We start from the raw sequence: 13,971 nt of genomic DNA on the forward strand, positions 1-13,971 counted from the left end.
AATCCCCAGATATTACTACTTTAGACCTATTAACATCTAAAGACAATTCCTTATTCAACTCTAATTTCATGATGCCCTTAATAAAGTGAAATAAGCCAGGTTTTATATCAGTTGAATGCTGACTTTGGATGGGTTGTACTAGTGCCATAAAAAAAGTATGTGACAGATGAGAAGGCACTTTTTCTGTGCTGCACCTGAAAGCATTTGTGTTCCTTTCAGCAATTTATAGTACTGCTCTATGGACTGGCGTGTCTGTGAGAAAAAGAGTGGGATATGTGTTAATGTAATCATTCTAAATGTGAAGTGTTAATAAAATGTAGATATACAGAAATTGGAGCTTCTATAAACGGACAAAATAGGCATTCCAACTATTGAACTGGAAGATAAAATGCATTAGAAGGAAAATCAGAATGACCCTAGAGATTTTATCCCRTAATGACATCCTGCCTTTGCAGTGCCCAAGGGTTTGTAGAACTCTCCTTTGGCCTTGACAACAGAAGAGGAAGTGCCATTGTGTTTTTATGAGAGCTTTCTGGGGGGCTCTTATGTAGACTGCTGTACTGATGTTAAAAAATAGCTATTGCTGCCTCACGAGGTTGAAAAGAATCACAAAGCACAAGATTRAAGATAGAGAGTAAGATACTGAATTTGTTTCAAAGTAATGCTTGCATTAATAATGACAGCACTCTGAAGAGGTTAAAATTCAGAAATGTCTGTCCTGTTTTTGGGTAAAAATGAAAGCATTTATCCCAGTTMAGGTAAAAGCTCTCACATCAGCTCCTAACTGGTTTGCTAATCCAATAGATAATGTAGYGAAACCAATTTAGCTCAATGAGGCTTCTGCTGTTGGGACAACAAAACACTTAATACGATTGCTCGATTGCTCTGATTTTAAATACTCCCAGTCATTACCCTGGAAAAGCACTTCTCGTTAGCAGGAAAACAGCACCCTGTGTAYTTGTCTCTGAAGCAGAACAGATAACAAAAAGCTTATGGAAAGTTTCTGAGAATATTTTTGGTTAAAAAAAAATATCGGAAGCAACCCCCTCCTGCCCTGTTTACAACAGCAGCTTAAACCAATTGCCATGGTTGAAAGCCTGTTTGATATTAAAATAACATTGTGTGCAATATATGTTACAAACAYAGACAGCTGATTCTTCCTCATGAAAACTGAATAAAAATTTGGCAATGAATATGTGTTGTTGGATGGATTTGGTAGATGGATGAGAAAGGCRCTGTGTCTTAAATGGAATTAATTTRAAGATCTAAGCCCCTCATTACATAATGCATTGGGGATCTGCTCTCTCCTYGTACCAGCTTTGTGCCACAGCTATTCCTTTTACTAAGTCCTGCACAGTAAAAACAAATCTGAGAAGACAGTCAAGCCCAGACTGTCAGAAAATATAGCACCAACAGAACTAATCAGATGTTATTGGGAGTTCACTGTTCCATGAAAAGATTGGTCAAAAAAAATGAGTCTAAATATCCTACATTTCTGAGACACTGGAAACCTCTGGAAACGTATCCCTTTCTTTAACTCTTGCAATACTTATATTTTACTTGATTGTCAGTTTTCTTTCCCTTTTTTCCCCMCAYTTGGAAAAGGAGATTTTCTTTCTCTTTGGCACAAGAACATATTGGGAAAAACTAATATAATCTTATCAYCCAGGTTTGAGAAACAGGGAAATTGTGAGCCTCAGTTTACTAACCTTTGTACCTTCCAATGATTATTACATAAAAAGCAAGAAATTGAACCCTGTGATAATTAACCAGCACACTCCCACACAAACACACTCCCACACAAACACAATTTCTCCCTCTTTCCCTCTCTTACACTGCACAATGCTAACCCCATAAATGCAGTAGAGAGAAAAGGACAATTTAAGTCATGCCTCAAATTCACCACACTCTGAAAGAGACTCTTCTTCCTAATTTGGCCCAAACATCTTTCACATAGTTACTGGCTAACATAAGTTACTAAACAACACAGGTTGCATTAGTTGCTTATTGGGTAAGTAATCTCAATGAGAGCAGCACAAACATCACAAAACTCAACTTTCATTCACGGGGTTACCAAGCGGGGTAGAAGGAACATTTTTCTTTCCACAGTAATAAATAATTGGCCAGCTTTGGCCAATTGGAACAGGCAGAGCTRGAAGTAGCAAAACAATATATAGGCCATTGAGCTATTCCAGTATTACAATTACTACAGCCTTAAGATTAAATAAAGACTGAGTGATGAAATACAGAGTAATCTGTAAAACATCTGGTATAATGCTCCATCCAGGCTGTTCTTCCTTCACTGCTACATTTCTTCCAGCTTTAGACAAATACAAAAGAACTATTTCTGTACATCTTAAACTAACCACATTTTTTACAGATATATTTAAGATTATCCTACCCTCATTTTTGTGGTTGAAACTTTTTGCATACACAAGCTTGTATGTGCATATATATAAAAAACAGGAAGATTCTATATTTCCTTTATCAATTACTGTRCATACAGTATTGTAAAATTGTAAAMGRTTGTTTTAATATCCTGAAAAAGTAAATACAGAAGCACGGAGGTTTGGTTTTAGTTGCTTTTAAAGATATGTAGTTTGGGTTATCCATAGAATTCTTTCTCCTCCTGGCTAATGAGGTGTCAACAAGGGAGTCAGCTTCTGGTTGCTTCTATCTTATATAAGACAGACAAGTAAGGGAGGTGTTGGCTTAAAATAGTCTTGAAACATTATTCATTTTGTCTATTTTAACACGGGCTAGAAAAACACTAATATTCAAGCCAGCAAGAAAATCTACAAAGAATTRCCATGGTGATTTCTGATATTATGTAGAATATCTGCTTTACTCCAGTTTATGTTCAAATATATTAATGCTTTGCCTTATTATTTTTATCCAAACTTTGTGGCATCTGGCCCACATTCGTTCCCACTGCACCCAACGATTTCTCTGCCAGTTATTTCAATAGAAACAATATCTAGTCTCTTCCTTGGCAAAAGAAAAGAGTAAGTAGGCTGGAGAGCAGCCTGCACATGCTGYTGGTTTGATCTGCTGAAGAGACATTCTATGGGGAGGCATTTTTATTCTAAAGTGATACAGAACTGGTTACTCACATTTCACATGCATTTGTAGGTATGAGCTGTCTCTCTCAATCTCTTTGTTGTTTAGTTCACAGTCTGAAATCATCATTCTAATCCCTACTAAATCTTTAAAACCTTGGAAACTTGAAAGGTCTTAATATAGCTGAAGATTTTGAGTCATGAATTCAAGTACTAGCAGGATACCTGTCTTCTACCGAGGTGAAATCAGTGCTGATTGCCCCTTTTTTTGCCACAATTGTCTTTAAGTAGCTGCTATAATGATGTTTTCATTGGAGCATTTGGGAGGGAGAAAACAAGGTTTTGGTGAACCTTGTCAGAARCAGACAAGTACTTTGTATCTGGTGGCTCAAGCTGTACTTTTGATTAATACAATCATTAACCCGAACATTTTTTTCCCTTTGAACTGATTTTTAAAGGACAGTTCTCAACAGCCTGAAACACTAAAATAAAGACGTAGGACTTGSAAGCATCGTCTATAAACCGTGTTTCTCAGAGAGTTGCCTGGGAATCTCTTGCCATCTGCTGGAAACATGCGGATGTGCATCCYGAAAGGAGTTGAGCTTCAAAGTTACTGCCAGAGAGACAAATATGCTGGGAAATAATGGGATTTGTTCAGAAAGCAACAGTCCTGATGTACATAACTTCTAGCCAGACAACTCAGAAAAGATGCTGAAGGAGTTGAACCACCATCATTAGATGCTTTAATAAATCACATCTTTGCTGCTACAATTAATCTGTGTCATGATTGGATGCTGAGGTTGAATGTAGAATTTCAGAAATGAAATATTTGAAAAAACCCCTCATTTTTTTTAGCTTTCTCTTTCTCAAATAGATCGTTTCACATCACTGCTCTTCAGATTTTTAAAGAAGTAAAATTTTAGATATCTCATTTACATCTGGAATAAAATTAAATTAAATTACCTGTAGGAGTCTGTCAGCTCTTCAAATCTAGATGTAGTAGACAGAAATATTACAACTTTTCATTAAAGTGAGGATGGCTTGGTAGAACACAAAAGTGCAATGTCTGCCACCTGGAAAAATAAAGAGAAAAAAAAATARGATCAGGAATACACTCAGGATTTAMAACTTGTTKTGTTTCAAACCAGTTACAACRTCRTCAGCTAATGCACAGAGCAAAGCCAAYATCCTCTCCAAAAAATGCCATCTGCCCAGAAGTGGGAAGCATCTATTGAGAAATTGGACTGTTTAAACAGTCTTGTAATACAAGAAAATACAAACCAACCCCAAACCAAGACTTCTAAAACAACAGCATGAATACTAAGTGAACAACTACAAAATATCTCTGTGAGATGTAAAAATATTATGGTTGAGATTTTTTTTTCATCAAGCACTGAAAAATGTGCCTAAGCTTTGCTCCTTGGTATGTTGTGCTAGAAAAAAATAACATCAATAAACCACACAAAACTTCAGATCACGGTTCTGAAGAGCCTTTTATCTCCCAATCCAACAGCTCAAGGAGCTGAATAATTTAATTGACGTGACATGGAGATCAAAGTCTACCTTGACCTAAAAGAATTACATAACGTTCTCCATTTTAAGCAGAAAAATTTGGAACATATGAAGATTTAAGGGCCTACTTTGAAACCAGATTGTCAGGTCCTACTAAGATAAAATTAGCAGTGGACACACAAATRATTCAGATTAAAGACTGATAAATGATGCCATTTGGTGCATTTTCTTCGTGTCAGAGAAAACATCTTGACTGATGGGAATGAATTGTCCCATATTACTGCTAAATTAGTGCCAACTGYTATTTATTTGTATTTTGGAAGGTTGTAGAAACACCAGAAAATGCCTCAGAGTGACACTGCTGCAAACACTCCAACACACAACSCCCAAAAGCCCCACAAAAGTGCTGAGAAAGTGCTAAATGTGCCTGAAAAGATTTGGATGTTGGTGTGTAGATGGAATAGCAGGAGTCTAAGGAACGATTACTTTTCTCCATTTCAAAATACAAATGACCACTCAACTCCAGGTAGCCTAAAAAAACCCCAAAATAACAACCTAACAGTTGAGTCTCCTTGTTTTGGTTTATTTTTCAAACTTGGTAGGTAATGTTACTGAATGGTGGACATAAATACATCAAGAAAAGCCCCAAAGCAACCCTTTTTCTTGGATAGCTTATTTGCTGGGAAAAGTTTTTACAATACACAGGGAAACCAGCTGTTTGGGCAGGATGAGCAGCATTTCCACTAGAGGACTCTCTGAGTTCACCATCCCAACCTTCTGTGAGGAAAACACAGGAGATTCTGATTCAGTCACAGAGGATCTGAGGCTGGAAGAGAAAGTGTCACTAGCGAAAAACATCCAAATACAACTTTACAAAGTGAAGGGCATTAGCCATGTCACAGACTTGCTCTTGTGAAACTCTGGTAGCTGCTCCACTATTACATTGTTTTTCTCTCTAGCCTGGACAGYCTGATATTATCCCCTCTTTATTATATCAGCTGTAATTTTCCTGCTTTAGCCACTTTGAGCAGCCCATYCCCATGCTGGATGCTGGATTGACACTCACGGGACATCACTGCTGAGATTTCCTGGGAAGCRGCTCTGGCAGATGCAGCTCTGGGAGACAGGGCCTGTTCCCCCACATCTGTCACTTCAGCATCTGTCCTCTGTCGTCTCACCATTTCTCCCCTCAGAACATGACCCTGCCAACTCTGTCCCCTCATATCTGTCCCCTGTCCCCTCAAGACCTCTCCCGTTGTCCCCCACACCGGTTCTCCCCAACCTATCCCCTCAGCACCTGTTTTCTGTCCCCTCACACCTGTCCCCTGAGCACTGTCCTCCACCCCTCATATCAGTCCTCCCTTACAAATCCCCTAGCCCTTCACGCCTGTCCCCTGAGGACTGTCCTCTATCCCTCACACCAGTCGCTTCACACCTATCCTCCCTCACACCTGTCCCCTGAAACCTGTTCTCACACCTGCCTCTCTCAGCACTGTGCCCTCAAACCGTCCCCTCACACCACTCTCCTCAGCCCTGTCCCCTCACACCTGTCCCCTGTGCCCTCACACAGTCCCCTCACAGACCCCTCAGCTCTGTCCCCTCACACCTGTCCACTGTCCCCTCACACCTGTCCCCTCACACAGTCCCCTCAGCCCTGTCCCTCACACAGTCCCCTCACACAATCCCCTCACACCTGTCCCCTGTCCCCTCACACAATCCCCTCAGCCCTGTCCCGTCCCCTCACACAGTCCTCTCAGACCTGTCCGCTCAGCCCTGTCCCCTCACACCTGTCCCCTGTCCCTGTCCCCTCACACCTGTCCCCTGTCCCTGTCCCCTCACACCTGTCCCCTGTCCCTGTCCGCTCACACCTGTCCCCTATCCCCTCACACCTGTCCCCTATCCCCTCACACCTGTCCCCCCCAGCCCTGCTCCCTCAGCCGCCCCGCCCTGCAGCTCCGCGCTCCCATTGGCTACAGGTGTTCCCTGCCCTGCAGCGCCGCGCTCCCATTGGCTGCAGGTGTTCCCCGCCCTGCAGCGCCGCGCTCCCATTGGCTGCAGGTGTTCCCCCCCGCCCCCCCGCCCGCTCTGGTTGGCCGGGACGCTCCGGCTCCCCAGGTAACGGTTCCCGCGCTGCGATTGGTGGCGGGAGGGCGGGACCCTGGCGGGGATTGGCTCCCCATTGGCTGCGGCTCCCGCCCTCAGGCCGCCATGTTGCCGCGGGCGCGAGGCTCTGAGCCGGGACAGCGGCTGAGGGGCCCCGGGGGCACCTGAGGCGGGACTTGAGGGGRTACCTGAGGGGAACCGCGGCTTCTCCGCCGGCCGCTTCTGCCGCTCCCCGCCGGGGCATCGCCGGCGGTGAGGCAAAGTCCGCTGCGAAACTTCCTTGCGGGACTTTGAGCAACTTGAGGCCGCGGAGGTGTAGCCGAGCGCKCCGCGGGGAGCGGCCCCCGCTTGCCGCGGGTCCGCGGTGTTTTGGGTGGCCGCGATCGGAGCAGGTAGGAGTGCGGGCGGTCCCGGTGGAGAGGCCGGGCAGAGCTGGCTCCGTCCGGAGAAGTGCCGGCGCCACTTCGTCCCGAGCGACGGTGTCGCCTCCCGGCCGCTCTCCTCAGGCCGGGGCTGAGGGGGGACCGCGGGTGAGCGGGAGGGGCCGCGTGTTTTTCTGAGCCCCCCGGGAGGGTCGGGTCGGGAGTTGTGGGGTCTCCGCTCCCCCAGTACCTGTGATCCAGCTTGCCCGGACAGCGGGGTTAGGAAGTGTTTGGGTACGTACATTCATGTGTGAGGTGGTAATTTGGAATAAACAGGATGTTTGTCAGCCTCCAATCATAAAGGTATGTTGAATTGCTCTCGGAGTTCCTCTTCTGCTTCTCTTCGGTAAATTTGTAACCGATAGTAATTGATTTTACTACTCTATGTACATAAAAACTATTTTTAGCTACTCGATTCTTTGGGAGAAAAGAGTAAGATGTTGTGTTGATGAATAAGTAAAAACTTCTGTGGAGTATTTTCAGCCCAGAGGGAGCTATTGGATGATTCTTTAATAAAACATCCTCAAATGCTTGGGATATTTCTGTAAAACTAAATTGTACAGGGTATTTTTAACCAATCTCATTTAATTTCTGTGCGGGTCAGTGGTCTTACACATTTTCCTTTTGATTTTTTGCTGTTCCATGTAAAGCTATTTGTGCTTCTAAAATTTGACACAACTCATTTGTTTAGCAGTATGTGTATATTCATCAATATTCTGTTTTTTTTACTCTATGCAGCTGGATTGAAAATCATCTGGAGCAGAAACACATTTCACATGTGAAGCTCATCAGAATCTGTTATCTGTCCTGAATCAACTTATTTCTGCATACTTGTAATTTTATTTATCTGCTAAATACAGACCATGCCTAGCAGAATGGGCTCAAAAATTGATCTGAACCAAGACTTCATCAGAGTAAAAACACACTACCGTGGGTAAGTCAGTGTGTCCTTTCCTCTGTGWTGTGCCCTGTCTATTTTTGAAGCATATTGAGCAGGAGTTCGTGGTCTGACCTAGTGATAGARTAACCAGGGCTTTGGTGGATTTGTAATTAATGTCAGATCAGGCAGGTAAACTTCTGAGCTATTAAAATACCAGCCAGACTCCTGCAGCATGCTGATCAAGAAGAAAAGTTAATTAATGCTTCTCCCAAAAGGAGGAGAAATGTGCATGACTGACAACCTACAGTTATTGTGGGTTGATGGATTATTGATTYCCATGGTCACAGCCAGGTCTAGATCCATCTCTTGCATCCAGATGCAGTTATTACATTTTATCCTATGTGTAATCAGAATGTCATGGTCCTTTATGAYTTCACTCAGTTGTCAGTAGAAACAGGAAGGTTTTATTGCAGCAACATGAAATTTGAATTTTCAGGTGTGTTTAATCTAATTGGTTTGCTGCCCTTGTGAAATAATGTTGCTTTGGTCTATGCTCTCATTCTTCAAGGACTAAGTTTAAGGCATTTGAGGAGTTAAATATTTGGCCTAAGTAGATCCTTAAACTTGACTGGAAGTATTTAGACTGAACTTGCTGGCATTTAAAAAGTGACTTGAGTGATCTTTTCTGAAGTTTTACTGCTAAATAGGAAATGTTACTACTGTGGTTGTACTTATATCATAGTGTAGAAAAATGCTGGTTTGAATTAAATGTAACTATGAAAGTAACTTCACAAATTCTATTGAAAACAAAATACTTTCTTTCTAAACTTACCTACTTATCAGTGCCATGTAGTTTGAGGTCCTGAGTTTAGAATTCTAGAGCAATTGTGTTAATGTGGTAATGCCATAGGAGAGCTGCCTTAGTTCTGTAAGGGAAGGTACTACTAACACCGGTAGAACTGGGTGTAAATAATTTGGGGTAACTTGCTGGCAGGTAGTGTTGATATAAAGTGAAAGGAGAGTGTTTGTGGAACTTGTTTGTGCAGAGCTGGGGGAGGTGATAAAAATTGTGTCAATGTTAGAAGTCAAGTAATTATTACCGTGTTTTACAATAAACTACTGTGGTTTTTCCTGCAATGCTGCATTTCATCTTTTGCATTAGCTGTGAAGTCTGTAGAAGTCAGTTCTAAAACAAGAGTTTCAAGCTCCATGAATTTTGTTTTTGTTCTGCTGATTAGRTGTGTGAGTTAAAGCTGACTCTTTATGGCATTATAGCCTGTATAACTGATCATCTCAGTGTCTCCATTGCAGTACTACACTGAGCATTTGAACAAGTTTGATAGACTGCAGGAAATCAYTGATGCTGGGCAACTTCAAAGCTGGGGACAAACTCATTAAAATAGCTGCTAAAATGAAAATAATAGTACAGATGCCATATTCAAATGCCAGTTAGAAATAYAAGCATGAGGAAGTTTAAAATATGTAAGTGTTTAGTGTGTATCTCTGGAGGCTGAGTATCTCAGGTATTCCTGTTTCTGGGTGTGACAGAGTTCCTAACATAGCACAGTAGCAAGAACTGCCAGAATAGATTACAAAAGAACAACCAAGTAGCTGCAATAATGAAACAAGAATTACGCACATTGCCTCTCTAATTTATACCTGGTTACTTGAAATCACTGATATAGAGCAGTGTTGCAGTCTTGTTTGCTGGGTGTTATCTTGGTTCTAAGTGGTGACATGTTTGATCTGTCAATGGCAATGATTTCTCTTGCTGTGACTGCTCATATAGAACTTACTGATCATTAGATCTTCATATTACTGTGTAGTGTCCCGTTTCAAATATGTTTTTTGAAAAGTGTCACATGGGATTATTTAGTGTTAAACATGGAATGGTTTTCGCTTCCCGRTGTCCTGATTGCTGCTGTGGCTGTAGAGATGTTGTGATTAAATACAGTAAATCTCAAAGGARCATGGACATCATGGATATGAAGTTCATTAATTTACCCATAGAATGACATCTGTTAGAATAATTTTAACAATTCAAGTCTGATTAGTAGTTGCTTCATTTGGAGTTTGTAGTGTGCATAGTAGAGTGTTATCTTACAGTATCTTTTCAGTTTATGAATATAGTTTAGATACTTGTGAAAGTGTGATTGCCCACAGTTACCGCAGATCTACAGCTGCCTGATTTCCTGAGTGGCTTGTGGTGGCAGTGCATTAAATAATGAGCTGCATTTRTTGGTGACCTTGTCTTGGGGCAAGGCATTGCACCAGCCCTTAAACATTGCTGTGAGAGCCAGTTTGGTCTCTTTCATAAATACATAAAACATGACTTCTTTGACAAGGAAATGTTCTTAAACTCAACCTCACCTGACAGCTCTCAGTGTTGTAGATAATATGGATTCAGAGGCTGGCAGGTAGCATATGTATTTCTTTTGCTGTTGCTGCTATGAAGAATTATTAAGTTGCTGTTCTTTGAGAGCTTTACWAAGTGTAGATTAAAGGTACACTTGAAAAGGTAGCAGTGCTTTTAATCTGAATTTGAAATAGWACAGTTCTTTAAGGTGATTGTTTTAGAGCTTCACTTATTGTAATTTTTCTCAGCAAAGGCAAAATGACAAGTTATTAATGCATATAATTTAAAATACAATTTGTAGARTTTAAGTTTCTTATTCCAGTGTAGTACTATTCAGCTGCTGGCTGAAAGACGTAAGTACACAGAACATGTTGTATAACTTTTTTTTTCTAAAATAACTTGTTACACAGTATGGAAATAGGAAAATTATCTCAGTCATGCTGGACAACTTCTGATATATTTGCTGTATTAAACTAGGARGGGAAAGAATTACACATGCCAGCAGCCATTAACTACAAAACTATTTCCTGATTGTCCTCTGGAAGGTTTTGAAGGCAGTGAAATGACTTCAGTTCATCTCCTGTTTCTTTTTGCACTTGTTTRTTAATTGGTTCCCCAGAGTCAGTTATTTGGAAAAATATTTTATAAATAGTAGAATGTCCTGTTTGTATAATCAGATTTTGTTTTGCATAATCTTTTCTTCTTTCTTTAATATTTAACCTGCTTTGACACTACTGTGTGGACTTTCATTATTTCAAAAGTTATTGTCAYAAATGCCTGAGATAAGGTATAGCTTACATACAGAGTTCAGTATTGGGGTCATGTTCTCTAAACACWACAAAGGTAGAGCACCAGATGCGGAATTTGAGTAAGATTTTATCTGAATTTTCTGTAATTACATCTTTTGAGAATTCACCCAATCAAAGCTTCATGTCTTAACAATAGAGTGGATGTGAGGAAAAGCCTGCAGTTTAAAAGGATTTTAAAATAATTGAGATTTTACTTATCTCCTGATGGAAGAAGTACCTGGTTTAAAAAAAAATTACAAAAGCATCTGATTTTGTTTTTTAACAACATTTCAAACGCTGATAATTATAATAAGGGAACTTGGCTCACCCAAGTAAATATGCGTTMAAGATGAGTAATTAACACATTTATTTCCTTCATACTGAAGTATTTTTAAGTTAAGCACTCTGAGGTGTAATCCTGCTGGTWTAGTGGGAGCATTTTATATGAGGAATGCTCATTCTGTAAGAATGATTCTGCAGCTTGGTGTCCATAGATGGAACTGTTGGAATATGCAGGTGTTTTCTGATAAAACCTGATGATTTTATCTTCTGCAGGGACATCCTCATAACAAATTTGGATGCATCAATGAGCTATGCTGAACTCTGTGATGAAGTACAYGAGATGTGTAACTTGCAACAGGAACAGCCAATTACCCTCAAGTGGATTGATGATGAAGGTATTGGACTGAAATACTTCTCTGGGTTTGTTTTTCACTGTGGTACAGAGAAAGGGGCATTGAGGAACTTACATRCTGTGGATTTACTTTTTGTTTCTAAATACCTGGGTACAGAACTCAACAGAGCAGGAAGCTTGGAGAAATGACACTCAAGACATCAGAGTTGATTGTAGCAGTGCTTGAATTCTGTAGGAATGAAGGCTTTGTACAACCCTTCTGCAGCTTGTCAAAGCCATGGCCTGCAGAACTAGAACTAAATACAGAATTGTGGAAAAATACTGAACTGGTTTGGCTGATATTTGTAATGGTGTGTTTTGGTTTTTCTAATTGCTCTCTTAGCTGATAGTGTTGTTGGAATGAATGGAATTTCATAGTAGACCTAGGAAGGAGGTAGCCAATAGTCAGAGAAGACTCAGCCCTTTTTAAGACACCAAGGAGCAGTATTAATATTTTTTAATTTTACTCTTTGTCTTTTGAATATCAAGAAGGACAGAGGCAAATGTACCAACCTCAGTTTAATGGTGTTATAAAAAGTGACCTGATCAGAAGGATGTGGAGGATAATTACAATGCCTGTGCTTAGCTGGTTGAACTGCATGCCTGCTAATAAAGAAAGATTATTGCAGGGAAGAAGAAAAYCCCATGAGTTTTGAACTGGAGGATTCTAAGACATGAGTCCTGTTAAGTGTTTCTTGGTTGGGCTCTCTGTTGCATTGGCTTTTTGAAGTTTACTTAAATTAAAACAACAGATTCATTAGTCTCTCTTCTARTAAATATTTTCCTCTAATCTTGGTTAAACCTTGTCAACCTTTTTCTAATTCCTGGGTCTGAGATGTTAAATTTCAGCCAATCTGCTGTGTTGGCTGTCCTCAATCCTCCTGGATCTGCATATGAGTGTTTCCACTTATTGCCACATGGAATTTAAGTTCATTTGACTGATTGCACAAACAGATGTTCTCTTTGAACTAACTAAAAGCAAACAATTGCCGATGGCTTAATGAATAAACAAAACCTACCAACAGATAAMGAAAACAGATTTTGTGTTGGGCTTTGTTTTTGACGAGATCCAAAAGGTTTGAACTATGAATAGCTCACTCATGAGAAATAACATATAAGAAATATGGATTAATGAGTTGCAGTACAAATAGTTCTTTTGTCTTTCATGTTTCATTATTGCTGTGTTTATAGATCATCAACAGCAGTGGCCTTCAAAGAGGGGTAGCTGGGCCCTGGATGCATCATTTTGTAAAATAAGAAATTTTTTTTAAAATACAAAATTAAATTTTAATAAGAGGCTTGACAGTGGCCTGGATATCATAAGGTTACGTGTCACCCAAGGTGCACTGCAGCAAGGTGGCTCTTCCACCAAGGGACAGGGGTTCAGAGTGACACCTTTGCTTGCTCTCAGTGCATTGTGACGTACTGTACTTTACGTGTGTCTGGTTAAGTGGATTTATGGATTAATTATCCAGTTTTAACAAAAATAACCCTCCCAAGGTAATACTGATAATGTGACCGCAAGCAGACGAGACAACAATGGGGGGATCTTTTAGCATATCTATTCACTTTTGGTCTGTTATCCTGTTGCAGACCAATAGGATAGTTCTGTCTACTCATTTTTGATAAAATTGGAAGGAATAATTGCGTTGCTCCATTTTGGCTTTGATCAAAATGCCAGCTTAATATCAAGCGATTGAAAGAAAGGTAGTCCTGTAGGCTGGTACATCTTTTACTAATTGAAATTCTCCACTGAGTTCTTCAGTGGTAAATTTTCCTGTGTGTTGTTTTTTTTTTTTTTTTTGTTAGGTGACCCCTGTACCATCTCATCTCAGATGGAGCTGGAGGAAGCTTTCCGTTTGTACTGTCAGAACGAAGGACTGACTATTCATGGCAAGTATTGCACAGTTCAAGAACCCCTGTGTGTCTGATAATCCCAACAGCTGCTTAAATGTGAGGCTGGAGTGACTCCCTGRCCTGTCAAGTATCATTCTTTGTGTATCTCCTATCCTGTGGTTTGATGCTGAAGAAGGAACTGGAGCCCAAAGCTGAATCTGTGCAGGAAGCTTTGAGTTCTGCACTGCACAGATTTGTTAATGCTTTACTCCACCATAAGCTCCTGTCAGTCTGGAACCAAATTTTGATTGCATCATTTCTCATGTACAATTATTTAAGGAC

The 13,971-nt window shown here is 40.6% G+C and overlaps 2 protein-coding genes across 2 annotated transcripts in view; one reads left to right on the forward strand and one right to left on the reverse strand.

Annotated features, from left to right (window-relative positions):
* The window catches only part of CFAP74 (cilia and flagella associated protein 74), a gene marked incomplete at its 3' end in the record, with an annotated part of 58,450 nt that extends 51,530 nt beyond the window's left edge, over positions 1–6,920 (reverse strand). Inside the window, exons 1-2 of the mRNA XM_057382778.1 lie at positions 6,863–6,920; positions 4,023–4,132 (exon numbers count right to left, since the gene is read on the reverse strand). The remainder of the gene's footprint in view (positions 1–4,022; positions 4,133–6,862) is intronic.
* The window catches only part of PRKCZ (protein kinase C zeta), a 40,995-nt gene continuing 33,787 nt past the window's right edge, over positions 6,764–13,971 (forward strand). The window contains exons 1-4 of the mRNA XM_057382772.1: positions 6,764–7,066; positions 7,835–8,030; positions 11,676–11,797; positions 13,603–13,686. Coding sequence (XP_057238755.1) covers positions 7,960–8,030; positions 11,676–11,797; positions 13,603–13,686 — 277 coding nt within the window. The 5' untranslated portion in view covers positions 6,764–7,066; positions 7,835–7,959. The remainder of the gene's footprint in view (positions 7,067–7,834; positions 8,031–11,675; positions 11,798–13,602; positions 13,687–13,971) is intronic.

This window comes from Malurus melanocephalus, unplaced genomic scaffold (genome assembly GCF_030028575.1).
Source record: "Malurus melanocephalus ecotype Western Australia unplaced genomic scaffold, MMel_1.1 scaffold_587, whole genome shotgun sequence".
NCBI lineage: Eukaryota > Metazoa > Chordata > Aves > Passeriformes > Maluridae > Malurus > Malurus melanocephalus.